The following is a 17,192-nucleotide window of genomic DNA, read 5'->3' as shown; positions in this document are numbered from 1 at the left end:
TCATACAGTAGTATGCCCAGGAGTAAAAGGATAACTTGTGTTTGGTTCTCAAAGTAAAAGGTATGTGTTCTCTTCTGCTCTTTCTTAGGTTTCCCGTATGCTTGGGATTAGGTTACTCATGCTTTATGTATTCCAATTTCCCCTTTTAAAAATGGGCATACTCCTTAGCTATGTTTGAAAATCTAATCACAATAAAAAACATGTTCACTGCTTTCTTTGTTGAAGGTATCTGTATCAAAATTTAATGATCCTCCATTTAGAATAGATAAGTTTGGACTATTTTGTACTGAAAAGTGTGCAATGCTCATTATATAGGAAGTACAACTCTGCCAGGAATACTGGTGTAAATCCTTACTAAGCATCACAGAATCACAGAATTGACAGGGAGGTGAAGGTTTTCAAGCTATCCAGTGATTAGCCTTGATGAGCACTTGCCTAGGCTGTTTTCAGCCATCTTAAGAATCACAGGTGTTGGAGACATAACTATCTCTGCAGGCAGTTTATTTGAGTACTGCATAATCCCTTCTACTAGAAATATCTCGCGAATATCTGGGCCTTCCTTGCTGTAAGAGGACACCCCCCCACCCCCCTTTTTTTTAATTTTTGTCTTACGCACCAGAGATATGGAAGATTATTCCTTTTTCCTTTACAGCAGCATTTTGATGATTGTCTGAGCTAACAGGTTTGTTTAATTATTGCAGAAGTTGGACTGGAACAAGAGAATGTTCCATTTCTGATTGCTCCCAACTATATGAAATGAAATGACATTTTTTTAATTTGAAATGAGAGATATTTTGGCAAATGAGAGTAGTCATATAAAATCTAATTTATTCAGTAATCTTTCCAGCAAATCAGGTACAGAGAAATAGTGTATTTTAATATATCAGCAACATATGATTCATTTGAAATACATTTTTTTTGTTCTGAATCTTATTATTTCTTTCTACTTAGATGAGTTTTTTTTACCAAAGTTTAAAATTGTTAAGATATAAATGGAATTTATATTCTATTACATTAATTTTTATTTGTATTGCCAAGAAAATGTTACATTTATTTTCTATAAACACTCAAGTGTCATCCCATAATACAGATCTATACATTGAAGTATAGCTGACAGCAGCAGGAGAATATGATGGTTGAAACAAGCAACCTTTTATTGCTCATTTCTGTAGAATATTACAGACAAGTAGAAACTTTATGAAAATGAGTGGATTACTACTGAAAATTATTATCATACATATTTTATTTAACTTATAAACAACAAACAACAGTTTTATTCAGAAGTTTATGTTGTTAAGCTTGCCTGCTTTGTAATTTACAGCAAATTGCAGAGTTCCATAGATTTTCCTTCGTTCAGGTCAGGAGCTGTATTAAATTGTTCATTCTGATTTCCATTTCAGAGGATGGTTAAAATATCACTTGCTAAAAAAGAATAAAAGACAAAAGGCAGAGCAGAAGGTGGCTTTGGCAGTAGACCATTATAACATGCAAATAGTAAGAGTTATTATACAGAAGTGGAGTATGTGGGTGAATATTCACAAGCAAAAAAGGACATGTAAGTCTGTATAGCTGCTTTGCATAAGACAAAAAATGTATTGTATAAAAGAAAACTATGCTGTATACTTAAGTATGCTTGGTCCCACTATTTATCTAGCTGTCTTTTTGCAGGATAGCATTCATAGAATCATAGAATCATAGAATCATAGAATTGTTAGGCTTGGAAAGGACCTTAAGATCATCTAGTTCCAACCCCCTGCTGTGGGCAGGGACACCCTACGCTAAATCATATCACCCAAGGCCTCGTCCAACCTGGCCTTGAACACTGCCAGGGATGGAGCATTCACAACCTCCCTGGGCAACCTATTCCAGTGCCTCATTCACTGGTTGACATGTGGCAACTTGATGCCATGAATGCCATGAGAGGCAGTTCCCTCTATTTGCTGTTAGGACAGATGGTGCTTGTACTCTTCTCTAAAGTCTGAGCAGTGATGCTGATGCAAAGAAGGCCTGGGGGTTTTAAGGAAGTGAAGTGTATGTCAGAAGTCCAGAGTGGAGTGAATCAGGATGCTTATATTGGAGGTGAAGAGTGAAATGATATAGGGATAAACCAGAAGGGATCACAGAGTTGGAGTCTTGGCTTCAGTTAGAGGGAATGCATGATGTGAGGCTGGGAAGGAGTGAAGAAGTGAAGATCAAAATAAAACTTAAAAAATCAGAAGAAACTAAAAAAGAAATACTATACGCATTTTGCCTGGGACTTACATTCCCTCGATCCTGTGGGTATGAGGCTTTTTAAATGTGAACAACAGCTGTGACCATACTGTTAACCTGAGCCCACCCAGACAGAAGTGTCATTAAAATAAAGAATGGGCCAAAACCACTACGTATAGGTTTGAGTTTGAGCTCAGGCAGTTGCGTATAATTCAAACATTCCTCTTACAGAGCTAGAAGCTCAAGCTGTTGACTGACTTTCCTAGGTAGTTTTCAGGGACTCCTTTTTTTTTCATATTCTCTTCTAAATATTGCTTTCAGCCAAGGCACCTTTTACTGAATTTATTCTTACAATGTTTGATTTGCATGACATCTGAAACATTATTAAAGTCTTGTAATTGTGTTTTATTTCACTGAGGTCTGTATACATCTGGCACCTCCAAGCTCTGTGCAATTATTGGGTAATTTGGTAGATCAAACTGTACATCAGTAATGTCTTATACACAACTCTAACACATTGGAAATATGTCATGTTTATGCCTTGGCAGCTAACTTGAAATCCTATTGCAATGGTCTTAGTTATATCTGTTGTAAAAGGTTATTTATTTCCTTACAGAACCTGAATTGATTATCTATTTTATTGAAATGTAATTTAATAGTCATTCATCTAAAGTACTTAAATGACATACTTCTTACTTGTGGTTCTCAGATTGGTTAAAATTATGTATATTTTCAGTGGCAGTGACAAGACTGCAACAGATCTTTAATAAATTATATTTAAATGCTGTGGTGAAGGCTTGGCATGCAGAGGCCCACAGTTCTTCGGAAACAAAAGCATATTTTGAGGTATGCAGTATAATACTTCAAATATAGTAAGCTTAATGTTTAAAGATTAACTCCATTAATTCCAACTAAAAAAACAGCTTTATCAATATTAAATGAAGCATTTTAGTACTACTACTACTAATACTGCTCTATAGTACCGGTGGTGTTATGGGCAGCAGATCATTACTTCTCTAGTCTGCAAGTAAAAGTTTGGTCATATCTTAAGCAGCAAAGGGGGTTGAGTGTAGTTGGGTATTACCAGTGATCTAGCTGGCTTGGATCAGGTAGTTGATGTCTTAGGGGTAGTATTACCAATTGATATGATCACCAGTAAAGACGATGCCTCTGTATCCCTGCCACCAGAATTTAATAGGCATAGACTCCTGCACAGTGAGGAGAAGGCTCAGTAACCTCATCTCCTCCTAACAAGTGCAGGGTAACCAAAATTGTGATCACCTGAGAATAGGCAGCACATAGGTAGCGGCATGTGCCCCCTTGCCAGCAGCTGTATCTGGTCTCACTGTGAGAAACAGGGCTTTTCTCATTTCTTGGAAGGTTTCTGCTGCCACAGAAGAGAATGTTATAGCTTGATGCTCAGCAGATACCACATGGGGAATGGGAGAAATGGAAGCTGTAAGAATCAGATGCTGCTAAATGGGGTTCCAAAATCATGCTCCCACTGTTTAGCTCCTTTTTCTTGCCCTACTGTAGGATGGTCAGAATGGAAACCAGCTGGAGACAATATATCATTTGCTGGCTGCTGGACACCAGTTTTAAAATCCTTCCTGGAGTAAAGCTGTCATTAGTGCTGCTGCTTCTCTGGTTTCCCAAATTAGTTGCTAAACTCTCATTTTTATTTTTGTTTCTTCTCCCTCTCATACATTTTCTTTATCCTCTTTTCTTGCTGCTATCTTAAAATACTTAAAATGTTAGTCTGGCTAGACTGAGTGCGTAAAAGTTGTCCTGTTTGTGGAGTGTATTAGGGCATTCTTAGGGAATAATATTCTTAAATCCTTTCCATTCTTAATAACAGATGAAAGGATTGTTTTGACTTCCATAATTAGATTAGAATGCTCAGAACAGAAAGAATATAACTGAATCTTTTTTTTTGTGCGTGTGTGTACTTTTGTACCGTGTACAGTTCTGTAGGCATTTTGGGTGCATCTATGTCACCTAAGCAAAGGTTTCTGGTGTAACTTGGCATGCCCTGGGATACCTCAGGCAAGGCTAGACCAGACAGGTCTCCAGCTTAAAGCTCAAGAAATGCAAGAATCCTCTGCCCTGTATGATATTTTCCAAACTTTTGTGGATATCTTGGGTAATCCAGGGCATCTAAGATAACATTTATTGGTTTTAAAATGCAGAATTAAACCATCAATGTTTAGAATTTGTAAGAAACTAAATGGGCCAGAAGAACTCACATTGCTGCTAAAGGGCAAATACATTTTCAGAATGGGAAGTTACAATCTAAAGCTCATTATTCCCATTTTCTTGGTTCTTCCTGGCTTTCCCATCTCACTGTTTTCTTCCTTCCCATTTTCTTTATTCCTAATTCCTCCTTTCCTGCATATATTCTTTTTTTTTCCCTCTTCTCCTCTCTTCCCTGTAGCAGTATTAAATAAAAAACATTTTTATAACCCCTGACATTCTGTTGCTGGAGCTACAATAAAAGGAGATTCAATGTTGCTCCCATGTTGAGTATATATGAAAAATACTTCAGTATCTTTCATGCCGTATACATTGTTGGATACAATATGACATCAGGGAGATTTTAGTAATACCTTTTGAAGACTTGTTGGAAAAAAATCATGTGCCATAGTGTGTTTATGTCACAGTGTGTACACAATGTTTTAGTTTGGAAATGCATTTAGTCTCCTATGCTTCTGTATTGTATTGCATTACTAGGATGAAAAATCATGAGGTGGATCCTAAAACTACAGTTATTCTCAGTAATAGCAGTTACAAATATTCATAGAGGTGTAACTATCTGGGATTTGAAAAAGTCTAGTTAACTTTAGAAGAAATAAATTTAATTTTTAAAATATTTAAATGTATTTGAAACTTTGAACCTGCAATTAAGTTAAAATTGTGCCTTCCTTTTACTATCTTTTTTTCAGAGTTTGGCAAAGGAAAGTCAGAAAGAATGTTGTGAATCAAATGATCTTACCATCAGACATGAAACATCCTCTTTACCAGAAAAAGCCTTGTTACAGGTTTGTGGTAGTTGGATGTTCTTTTTGATTTTTCATATGTATATTTCATAAAGGGTATATATAATATTTTGTTGAAAAGAATATATTTGTGGAATGGAAATAAAGGTTCCTGTTTACATTGTTCACTTTAAGTCCGATGGAATCCTTTGAAGGTTGACAATGCTATTCTTCCCTTTAGTGGCACCTAATCATAATCTGCATGTCCTAACCTGTGTCCATATCTATGCAACTTCTCACACCTATAAATAAATAATTATTCAGATATTCAGGTATTCTGAGGTTGGTAGTAGCATCCTTTCTTCATTAAACCTCCTGAAATAGGTGTGTCTTTCTGTTAACTCTGTCACAATACTGATGGTATGATTCCTTTTTTTGTAGCTTGGAAGAAATCTGTTTATCTTAATCTATGAGGCTTGTTTTTTAGACATCCAAACCATGAGCTCAAAATATAGCTATCCTTTTAAGTTGCCCTTTTTTGAGGTCATATCAAGTTCACAGTTACATGTGCCACTGTCAAAAAGGATCAGATCTTATATGCGTAAAGTCTATGCACATAAAAAGCAGAATCTGGAAATTAACACATCAAAAAGAATGACTGCTATTCTGAGGTATGTAGCCATACTTTTTTATTAATGCTACAGAGCAACTGTAAAAATACATTATATAGTTTTCTTTTTGCATATAAAGTTAGTTTTATAGCCTATATAAATCAAATATACTGTCAGTGCTACTTTAGTGGCCTAGCAGAAAACATTAACATCTTCCATTTCTAGAGCAATTCCAACTCTGAGCTCTGGAGCTGAAAAGCAAGGTAGTTTGCCAGTTTAGAATTTGTATATATTGTCATAGTGCGTATGTTAATGTGTGTTTTTGGGGAAAATGAAGTAGGAAGTCAGAATTCTATTGATTTGAATAGGAAATAATAACCTAAAGAATAAGAAAAAAGAAAATTTCATAATCCACACAAATTTCAAGCCATATTTCCACCCATATACATATCATTGTAGGATGTGGAATTATTTTTGTTTGTCTGTATTTAAATAGCATTTACATATCTAAAATCCAAAAGCTACAGCTAAGGAAATTACATGTCATAAAAGAAATCAAAACTAATCATATCACTGCAGTGGAAAAAACACAAGAGGTAATAAAATTAAAAACAACAGTAGGGTAAGGTGAGTGTATTAGGGAACATTAGTCAAAACTTCATTCTGGTAACAATGATGAGTTTTTCACTGCAGAGCAATCAGTATCTGTTGGATTTTTAGGAAACAATAAATGAGAACAACATCTTCTGAGTATTTCAAATCTGCTGATTAATTTAAAAGATCTTTAACTAGCAGTATGCCCATTCAGGAATCTGCCTTTTTTTGTCAAAGTTCTCTTCTTGTGACTGAGCACACAGGTAAAGATAAAGAAAAGTGAAAATCCTGCATCTTAAGGAGCATTTCATCTCCCCTCCTTCCCTGTGTGTTCCCCCCTATGCCCCGTCCAAAAAATTGGACTAACAATTTCTATCTTTAACAGAATGAAAAGAATAACATTACTTTGAGATAGTGAGGACACAGGCTTGGGATACAGATGAAGACAATAGCCAAGGCAAGAACAGGGTGGGAGTTTGTGTTAACTGGGTGGTGTGCTAGACAGGGTTCAGGCTTTGCCACCTCCGTCTTCTTTTTTTTATGTGCAGTGGCTAGACAAACTGAGTTGTCACAGGATATGCCGTGGTTGCTGTGGTGCATGGGGGTACAGTAGTTCCCTGGTTTTCCTAGGGAGCTATCCCAAGAGAAGCTGGCCACAGGGAACAAAAACTAATTCTCTTGGGTTGTGTTGGAGTTGGGAGGGTTAAGGACTGGGATCAACAAAAGGACAACAGCAGTGCAGGGATTTGGCAGGATGCATGGAAGCATCCAGGGCTAAGGAGCACCTTCTGGCGGGTCTCCTTCAGGCACAAGAGAGAGAACAGGCTGAGCCAGCTGTGCTGAAAGTATTTTTGCAAGTATTTTTTGTGTATGTGGGATAAGTCATGCAAGTGATTACATATGTGGGCTGGAAGCTATTGCTGTGGATCTTTGGGGCAGGCCAGAAAATAATGACTTTATTTATATGTAAAGTGCAGAGGGAACAAAATCATTACGGAAGAGCAGGAAGCCTACCAAAATGTTTCCATTTTGTATTTGAAAATAATGCAGCTCCCTTGATCCAGAGAGAATTGCAAATCAGTGTGGCTGTCACCTGGCTTTCTTTTTCTTGAGATGTCTCTATTTTATTTAGTACAGGAAGTGCAGAAAGATCTCTTTTGTTTACTGGCACAGACCAGAGCTTCATTCTAGCTGGGTGCCTAACCATTTGCTGCAGAAAGACAGCTTGTTTCCTTTCTTCCTCTCCTTCCTCTCCTTCTTCTCCATCCTCTCTTTTCTATGTCTCCCTTTCTCCCTTTCTCTGTTTCCCCCTTTCCCCCTGTGAAAAGAGGATATATTCTCATGCTATCTTTGTGTGGATCCAGGATGTAGATACAATCTCCTTCCACGGAACATTGTTACTGGGTGCTGTCTTCTCCAGGCCAGATCTGTGTTTGCTCTGAGCATTCACAGACTGAAAAATAAAGTGTGCCTGGACTTCGCGAAGTTTTGGAGCTGATGGTACAGAGACTTTGTCTCTGGCATTGTAGATGACATTTTGTGGTGGATCGTTTCAAAATCACAAGTTATTTAGTAAATATCATTATTAGCATGCTATCATCATTTATTGCAGCTTTCTGTTCTGCTTCTGTGCAAAAAACACACCTGTCAGTTTACATTTACTGAGGGGACAAACTCTGTCCTCAGGGCCAGCTGGAAACCATTTGCTTTGTAGATTGCAGTTTCCTAAACAAGTAAGAGGTACCACAGTACTCTGACATTGAGTTATTGACAGAAAATGATTGCTGTGCTCTAAAGCTGGTTACTGTGGGCTTGACCTACCAGGAAATAAATGTTTCAACAGACCCTTTTCAGAACTGAAAATTCAAAAAGTTACTAGTGAGACAGTGTCAAAGTAAAAGCTTCGCTTTTGTTCTTCTGATATGAACCTAAACCCTATTAATGTATAATAATTCATTCAATATTTAATTTTTTATTCTAACAAGTCATATAGTTCCATTTCTTTAAATACTTTTTGTGAGCTGTATCCGAATTCCTTAAGTTTTTAAATTAGATTGAGTTTTGAAGTTAAGGAAATAATCCACATGTCCAAATGAAACAGACTTTTTATTAGAGAAGCCTGTGATAGATCTGCCTATAATTATCATGGGATGTAAGTATTTGAAGGCATGTGGTGTATGGAAGAAATTTGCTATTGAAAAGAACCTATACAGTTCTGTTCTTTAAAAAGCTGTTGTAAGTCCTTGAATTCTGAACTACCTAAATATCTTTAAAATGAGTATGGCTATAGCATGCTCCTAGGATTCCAGAAAAAAAATATAGCCAGAAAAGCTGATTTTTAAGAATTGTTTTAAGTGGTGTATATGAAGTGAATGCAGACATCTTGTGAGACAACCGCATATTTTGAGGAGCTGGCAAATTGCTTGAATGCATTACCTATGCAATTAAATGCTAGTGGTAAAAGCCGCATTATCAGTGATTTTCCTACTTGATTTGTCCTTCTCTAGCTAAAGAAATTATAGCCCTTGGATAGCTTCTATAAGTTGAAACATTTTTTTCTTTTTAAATCTTGGTAGAATACTCTTGATATTTCTGCTTATTTCTTTTAATTGAAATTAATTTCTGTGATAAAAATGGGTTCTAGCAGATACAGTTTTTAATCCTGTTCATTTCAGTAGAACTGAACAGAATGTAAATCAGGATAAAAGCTTCTCCTAAGGAAGGAGTATTTCCCTTAATGAAACATCCTTTTTATTAGAAAATCCCTTTTTGATTCTAACAATTTTTTAGTGACTAATTTATTATAGAGCGCATTTCAGTATAACCAAATTAAACCACGGTAACATGAACTCTGGTAATCAGAGAATAGTTAGGGTTGGAAAGGACCTTAAGATCATCTAGTTCCGACCCCTCTGCCATGGGCAGAGACACCTCACACTAAACTATCTCACCCAAGGCTCTGTCCAACCTGGCTTTGAACACCTTGTTCCAACAGTTCCATGTCCTTTTTATATTGAGGACACCAGAACTGCACACAACACTCCAAGTGAGGTCTCACGAGAGCAGAGTAGAGGGGCAGGATCACCTCCTTCGACCTGCTGGTCACGCTCCTTTTGATGCAGCCCAGGATACGGTTGGCTTTCTGGGCTGCAAGCACACACTGAAGTCGGCTCATGTTCATTTTCTCATCGACCAGCACCCCCAAGTCCTTCTCCACAGGGCTGCTCTGAATCTCTTCTCTGCCCAACCTGTAGCTGTGCCTGGGATTGCTCTGACCCAGGTGTAGGACCTTGCACTTGGCACAGTTAGACATCATAAGGTTGGCATCAGCCCACCTCACAAGCGTGTCAAGGTCCCTCTGGATGGCATTCCTTCCCTCCAGGGTATCAACCGAACCACACAGCTTGGTGTCATTGGCAAACTTGCTGAGGGTGTACTCAATCCCACTGTCCATGTCAGCGACAAAGATGTTGAACAAGACCGGTCCCAACACCAGTTCCTGAGGGACACCACTTGTTACTGGTCTCCAGCTGGACATTAAGCCATTGACCACAACCCTTTGGATGCAGCCAGCCAGCCAGCTCTTTATCAACCAAGTGATCCACCTATCAAATTGATGTCTTTCCAACTTAGAGCCAAGGATGTCGTGTGGGGCAGTGTCAAACTCTACACATGTAGTCACTCTTTCTTCACTACTTCACTATGTTGATTACCAGAAGTGAAACAAAATTTGCAATTACCTCCTTACTTTTACAAATGCTTTATGTGTATTGGTTCTGAGTACAACATTCATTTGAGTCTCAAAACCTCTATTTGACTCAAGATTTCCCTTGTGCCAGTGCAGTCTGAGTGAAGTCTGTACTGAGTATGCATTATTTTTTCTGGATCATATTTCAAATCATATCTCATATACTGCTATAATGAAAACCAGGTTTTATTGTATGCATCATTGTATGGAAAGTTGTATAACTAATATGGAAGTACTTATGTTCTATAAAACACATTGGCATCTTTGGTATGTTTTCACTCTGACATCTTGCTATTAAAGTAAATATATTAAGTGCTAAGCTCTTTGAAAATGTGTATTAATAAGAAAAATTCCTCTTCAGTGACAAGTTATGGGATAAAAGTAGAAAGTTCTTTTTGTATTTTCACTACCAACTGATTACCATACCAGGTTTAAACTTTTGCATAGATGTATGATAGTGCAATTAGAAAATTAATTACATGATGAGCATAAAGTTTTCCTTATAGAAAAGTTTCTTTAGGAAAGTCATGTAGGATTGTATTAACTGTGTTCCTTTCAACTGGTTTCTTTTTCATACTCAGAACATTTAAATGTTGCATTTCATGTCAGACATTTGCATTTCAACACATGATGTAGCATTTCAGTTCTGCAAATGATTATGGATATTGGAATTTTTAGTATGTAAATAATCCAGCTGTCTTATATAAAAGTCTGCATATGCTTTTTGTCTTTGAGTCTTAAATGCATCTTGCATTTTCACATGGTTATAATGCGTGTCTGCTTCTACAGCAAAGACATTCAATTTTACTGTATTTTCCCTTATTTAATTTTACCAAGTTTCTTCTAAGATAAAACATTAGCATTCTCTTGGCAGAAATACCATTTGACAATTGGTCATAAAAATGGCAGGTGAGGAGCTATGGCACAAGCTTGCCAAATGTCCTTTTCATTCAGTCTCTTACTTTTATGGCCTGACACTGCTGTGTTTATGATTATTTAGCAGGACAAGACCTTCTTAAAATGCTGTAATTTAATTTTTCAATATGTTGCTTAGTGGTAGCAGTATATTTTGAAATATTTACCTATATAAAATGGACTACCAGTATAACTTGTATATTTTTTTCTACCATAATATAACACATTTATTTTAATATTCTGAGATTAAAGATTTATAGATATCTTTACCAAATTAAACTAGTTAAATTAAAAAGACCTCTGAGGTAGAAAATACAAAAACTCTTCAAAGGTAATTTAAATTGAATTTAAAAGTACTATAGTTAGTCTACAAAGCTTTAGTCCAAATTATATTGTCTCAAGTAGGCTTAGGAGAGGTGTTTGAACAAGTGTTGTTTTCAGGTAGGTGAAATAAAACTGCTGATAGTGCATGAAAAATCCTCAGGTTTGAAACATCCCTCTCATTCTTTATCATAGCTTGAATTGATGAGCTTTTAAGCAAAGCAGTATTTTCATAACTCTTTGTTAAGGCTGTTAATGTGTAATTATTGACATTCTGCTATAAAAGGTATGTTTAAAGTCCTAAGAAAGAAGTTTTTAATTTTAAAATAGGTCTTCTTGTTTAGGATAAGTGAACATGTATCATTTAATACATCAGCGCTTCTTACTGAATAGGTTTAATATCATGTATGTCTGTTTGTCTTACATAGATTTTCCGCTACGTAAATTTGGTTGATCTGGCAAGATGTGCTCAAGTTAGTCAAATGTGGATGCTGCTGACTCAGAACAGTTCATTATGGAGTGATGTAAGATAATCACAATATTCTATTTCAATTTTATTTATTTTAAACAAGAGTGAGACAAGGAGGTAATTTAATTTAAGAATGCTAGAAGTTTTATCCCCAAATATGACTTGTTCTACCCAACAACATGAATTAAAAAACACGAGCAACTCAGATAAAATTGTGTGTGGTATATCATTATAAAATCAGTGAAAGTGAAAGAGAATTGGCTACTAAGACTTGGCTTAATTTAGACAGTTAAGTGTCTTAGGCTTAAGATCCATTTGGGATCTAGAAGGTGAACAGAGCTGTGCCTTGCAAGGCTAAGAGATCTGAAGTCCCATATTTGCCGTTTGGGAGTTACATGTTCCCTAAGTGGGATATAGCACTATAGGCACATACAGTGACTGAGGGAAAGAAATTCTGGAGGTCTCAACAATGCTCTGCTTGCATGTCATACTGTCTTGTTCTAAGCAGCTGCCTGTTCTCTGTGTGTTTCTTTAAACTGACCTTCTGATGTGCTTACATGTCCCATATACGTTTTGTAGAGTCTTTGCTCAGATTTGAGTTGTTGAATCTACCCTTCAGCATCAACACCTAAAAGATCAGCTTGTAGTGCCTGGAGTCTTCATTAGGTCTGGTCTTAAGTTCCTGTGATGTATTAATAATCTTAATGAAACTAGTATTAAAAATTCTGATAATTTTAATGTAAGAAGAAAAAAATCCTAATAAGAAAGAGAAAAAAAACCAGAAGAAGTTCCTGGTATTGTAACCACTTCTAAGCCTTATGAATAGAAATAATAGTAATTGTTTTTTCGAAGTATTTGGGTAATAAACATGTATTATGAAATATACAGCAAACAGATGTAGTGTGGCTTTAGCAGATTATACAAAAGGGGGAAAAAAGCTTTTTCTGGCCTTTTTATGAACAAATTGAAAGAAGATATGAAAAAGTCTTCTCCAAAAAGGAGATATTTCTTATTAAAGAAATAATAAATATTGGTAGATAGACTGTTAAAACTATTTTCCAGTATTTTTTGTTAAAACTTCTTGAACTTCTGACAGATATTTAGAAAAAGAATGGTTTTAGTCAAGGGTTTAGATATCCCCACCATGCAACTTGCATAATTTTAAGGATTGTTCTACTAAAACTAAGGTGGTGGATTATGTAGTCTTGATATCTCAGTGTATTAGCAGACCATTAACTAGAAAAAGAAGTATCTTTGGCAACTTTAGGATTCCATGAAGTAAATGTTCCAGTCTAACAATTTTGTTTGCACGTAATATTCTGACATGTCATATTTTGGTAGTTCAAGACTTGTCTCAGCTCCATAAATACTGTAGACACAGACTTCCCCTACATTTAAGTATTTTCAGTCGCTGTCTAGATTTTTATCTATGTAATACACAGACATTTCTGTGTTTTGCTGATTATTGATTCGGTGTTTGCATAACTGTGTTGTATTCAGTAGTGATTTTGATAATTATGTGTCTTTGTGTATACTATTTTTAGAACTGAATTATAAATCGTTTAATTTTTTAGATCAATTTTTCCTCAGTGAGGCATAAAGTTCAGGATGAAATGGTAGTGAATGTTTTGCAGAAGTGGTGTCCATATGTCTTACATTTGAATCTTCAAGGTTGCTCTTCTCTTCAGTGCCCTACCTTTAAAAGTATCAGTAAGTATTACATGCATTTATTAAATTTAATCCCCTCTTTAAACTGTGTCTTCACTCTCTGCTTTACTGTTGTCCAGTTTTGCTGCCTATATTCTTCTCTATGTGTACAGCCATGATGAAGCAATGTGACTATGAGGCATATAAAATTACTTTAAAGACAGCCCATTCCTTCATGGCAGTCTCCAGCCCCAGCAATCTCCATATGACTGAACATTGCTACAATGCCAATAGAATGTTTATGTTGTGTGTGAAATGCTGTAATATGACAAATAAGATTGGAATGCAAATGTGCTTAAATATATCTGAATGCCAGAATCCAGCTCTACTGAGATAATTGTCACAGAATCACAGAGTGCCTAAGGTTGGCAGGGACCTCTGGAGGTCACCTGTCCAAACCATCTGCTCAAACAGGGCTGGCTCCATCTTCTTTGCACGCACCCTTCATGTATTTATATATATTGGTAACAGCCCCCTCAGCCTTCTCCAGCTGAACATTCACAGCTCTCTCAGTCTTTCCTTATAGAAGATATGCTCCAGTCCCTTAATCATCTTTTTGCCCTTAGTTGGATAATCTTCAGTATGTCCATGTCTCTTGTACTGGGAACCCTGAAGCTGGACATGGTACTCCAAGTACGGCCTCACCAGTGCTGAGTAAAGGGGAAAGGTCACCTCCCTCAACCTCCTGGCAATATTCCTCCTAATGAAGCCCAGGATACCATTCGCCTTCATTGTAACAAGGGCACAGGGCTAGCTCATGTTCAACCTGGTGTCCACCAGCACCCTCATGTCCTTTTCTGCCAAGCTGCTTTCCAGCTGGGCTGCTCACAGCATGTATGCATGGGATTGTTCCTCCCTCCATGTTGTACTTGATGGGGTTCCTACAAGCTCATTTCTCCAGCCCATCAAGGTCCCTCTGGATAGCAGCATGAGCCCCTGGTGTAGTAGCCACTGCTCCCAGTTTGATGTCAAATGCAAACTTGCTGAGCGTACAGTCTATCTCCTCATCCAGATCATTAATGGAGATGGTCTAGTGTGAGGTGTCCCTGCCCATGGTAAGGGGCTTGGAACTAGATGAATTTAAGATCTTTTCCAGCCCTAACCCCTAACCAATCTGTGGTTCTATGTTAAACAGAACTGGACCCAGTATTGACCCCTAGGGTGTACTGTTGCTGGTCCCAAACAAGAAACTCACAGCCATACACACACAAAAAAAGAGTCCAAACATGGTCCAAGACATTAATGTGGTGTTTCAGTTTTAGCACAAATAAATAGGTGCTTGACTCTGCTGCCAAAACAGAGTCCCTCTGGAAGTAGAAAAGCATCTTACTCCTTCCTGAGAATATGTGCGGAAGTTCATGTGACCATGTGATTAGATAGCATTTTGGAATAGTTTCAGGTCAGTAATCTTCTTCTCAATGCAACTGTATTCTCTGTAAATTTTGTCTATTTACATCTACTCAGTGCTATTAAACTAATTGTGCTGAATCGTGTGTGATGGTCCACAGGGGCTTTTAAAAACACTGATTTATAAAGCTGTTTCTTCTAACTTTGAAGACACCCAGTAGTTCTTTTTAACAATGAAACACATTTATGTGAGTGTAGTATTGCTATTTAGGTTAATTATGTATTTATTTTGTTAAACCTCATTGATCATACAGCCTACTTTTGCCATTCTTTTGAAGCTCTTGTGGATGGTTTAAAATCGCTGCAAGACTATTTTGTTTTTTTTTTCTTAGTGATTCTAAATCCTACTGAAATTCTGTTCCTCTGACATTTCTTCAGCTAACAAACTGCGTTGAACTGTCTGTTCAGTTACAGGCTACAGATGTGATGAACCTTTCCATTAGAACTTCCCCAAGCTACAGTTCTGACCTAATCTTTTCAAATAAATCCAAGATTACACAGATTTTGGCAGCCTGTTTTTATTGTTAATGGTAAAAAGCCATGATATCAATTGGGGTTTTAGGTCTGTTCAGCTGGCTAATCATGTTAATATTCTTTTTTAAATTAATTAGCTGCTACTTTTAAATGTTGTTTTTATGTACTGCAACTTTGCTATGTGGTGTGTGCATGAAATAATAGTCGTTGTTTAATGCCTACATACGAATGTTATACGATTCCAGCTCAGACTCTTTGCGAAATAAATGTGTCATTTTGCCAAAGAAAAAATGAGTGTATGAGATGCATGGGTTACAGCTCAGCTGCTTGTGGTGCTACTCCACCCACTCAGTGATTTTAGAGAATCATTAGACTTCCATGTGCGACTGGGAGCTGTGTTAAAAGCTGCCATTCATATTCATAGGGCAGGAGCTACGATTTCCTCAGAGCCTTTTGAAGCTTTTTATTGCCACTAGTGTCACAGGATTGACAGACCTGTCTCTTTTCTTACACTCTGTCATGGCAAAACATGGATCAAAAGAGTTTTTTCTGTGTTTCATGTGTGCTGTGTAGAGAGAAGGGCACTGTGTCTGCAGAGTACTGTAGTTTACCCTTTAAGACAGTACATAAAATGCATATCAGGAATAAAATGTACTATCATGCAATTATTTCTTGGATTTGGAGAGAGAGAGAAGGGGAATCAAGACAGAAATTACTGAAAGGACTTAAAAAGCATATAAAGGAAGAGGGGTGTCCATGATTTTCTTTTATACGTGGAAGGGCTTCTGGGATTCTGTGATTAAATTAGTACAGAAAGAAAGAAATGTCAGCATTAAATTGTGGTTTGTGACTGTGGTGTTTCATGGAGGGTTTACTTCAACTTACAGTGCATTTCAGAGAAATAGTAATTAACCCTGTAATGCTGAAGGTTTTATTGTTAGTCATTGTCTCCATATGTGTTTTTCAAATATATTTTTGTCTTTTTCCTTGGGCTGCCTCCTCCTGTGCTACCTTCGTAGTTCCTCTATAGTTTTCTAGTTCATACAATTGTAAAGAATACGCTCCTTGAAAGGTGGGTCGGTGCAAACCTCATGAAGTTCAACAAGGCCAAGTGCAAGGTCCTGGACCTGGGTCAGGGCAAACCCAAGCACAACCACAGGGTGGGTGGAAACTGAATTGAGAGCAGCCCTGAGGAGAAGGACTTGGGGGTGTTGGTTGACAAGAAGTTCAACATGACCTCGCAGGGGAATGGCTTTAAACTGACAGAGGGGAGATTTAGATTAGATATAAGGAAGAAATTCTTTTCTGTGAGGGTGCTGAGGCACTGGCACAGGTTGCCCAGAGAAGCTGTGGCTGCCCCATCCCTGGCAGAGTTCAAGGCCAGGTTGGACACAGGGGCTTGGAACAGCCTGGTCCAGCAGAAGGTGTCTCTGCCCGTGGCAGGGGGTTTGGAACTGAAAGATCTTTAAGGTCTCTTCCAACCCAAAAAATTCTATGATTCTATGTTAAATTCATTTTTTCCTACTCAGCTTTTCTCCATTGGCTGTGCTGCTAACAACAGATATTCTGCGGTGGTTCCATTGTCTGTCCTTTTCAATCATGCTCAGTAGTTCCATTCTGTACTGAAGTAATTCCCTGGAACTTGAAAGGAGGAGGAGGATAAGCGCTTCACTTAATGCTGGCTACTGCTTATGAGAGATTTTTTTTCTTTCATCACTTTCAAGTTTCAAGAAAATGCCCCATCTATTGAATATTACTGA

General features: G+C 37.3%; 1 protein-coding gene across 6 annotated transcripts in view; it reads left to right on the top strand.

Annotated features, from left to right (window-relative positions):
* The window catches only part of FBXL13 (F-box and leucine rich repeat protein 13), an 85,037-nt gene that overhangs the window by 10,000 nt on the left and 57,845 nt on the right, over nt 1–17,192 (top strand). For all 6 annotated transcript variants that reach the window (XM_062632021.1, XM_062632023.1, XM_062632024.1 and 3 more), the window contains 5 exons: nt 1,401–1,555; nt 2,948–3,057; nt 5,154–5,249; nt 11,804–11,899; nt 13,419–13,554. In XM_062632021.1, coding sequence (XP_062488005.1) covers nt 1,401–1,555; nt 2,948–3,057; nt 5,154–5,249; nt 11,804–11,899; nt 13,419–13,554 — 593 coding nt within the window. The remainder of the gene's footprint in view (nt 1–1,400; nt 1,556–2,947; nt 3,058–5,153; nt 5,250–11,803; nt 11,900–13,418; nt 13,555–17,192) is intronic.

The sequence above is a fragment of the Pezoporus occidentalis genome, unplaced genomic scaffold, assembly GCF_034315485.1.
Source record: "Pezoporus occidentalis ecotype Australia unplaced genomic scaffold, CSIRO_AGI_Poc_V1 ctg38, whole genome shotgun sequence".
Classification (NCBI taxonomy): Eukaryota; Metazoa; Chordata; class Aves; order Psittaciformes; family Psittacidae; genus Pezoporus; species Pezoporus occidentalis.
The sequence above is the reverse complement of the archived record's forward strand: the minus strand, read 5'-3'. Positions and strand labels throughout refer to the sequence as shown.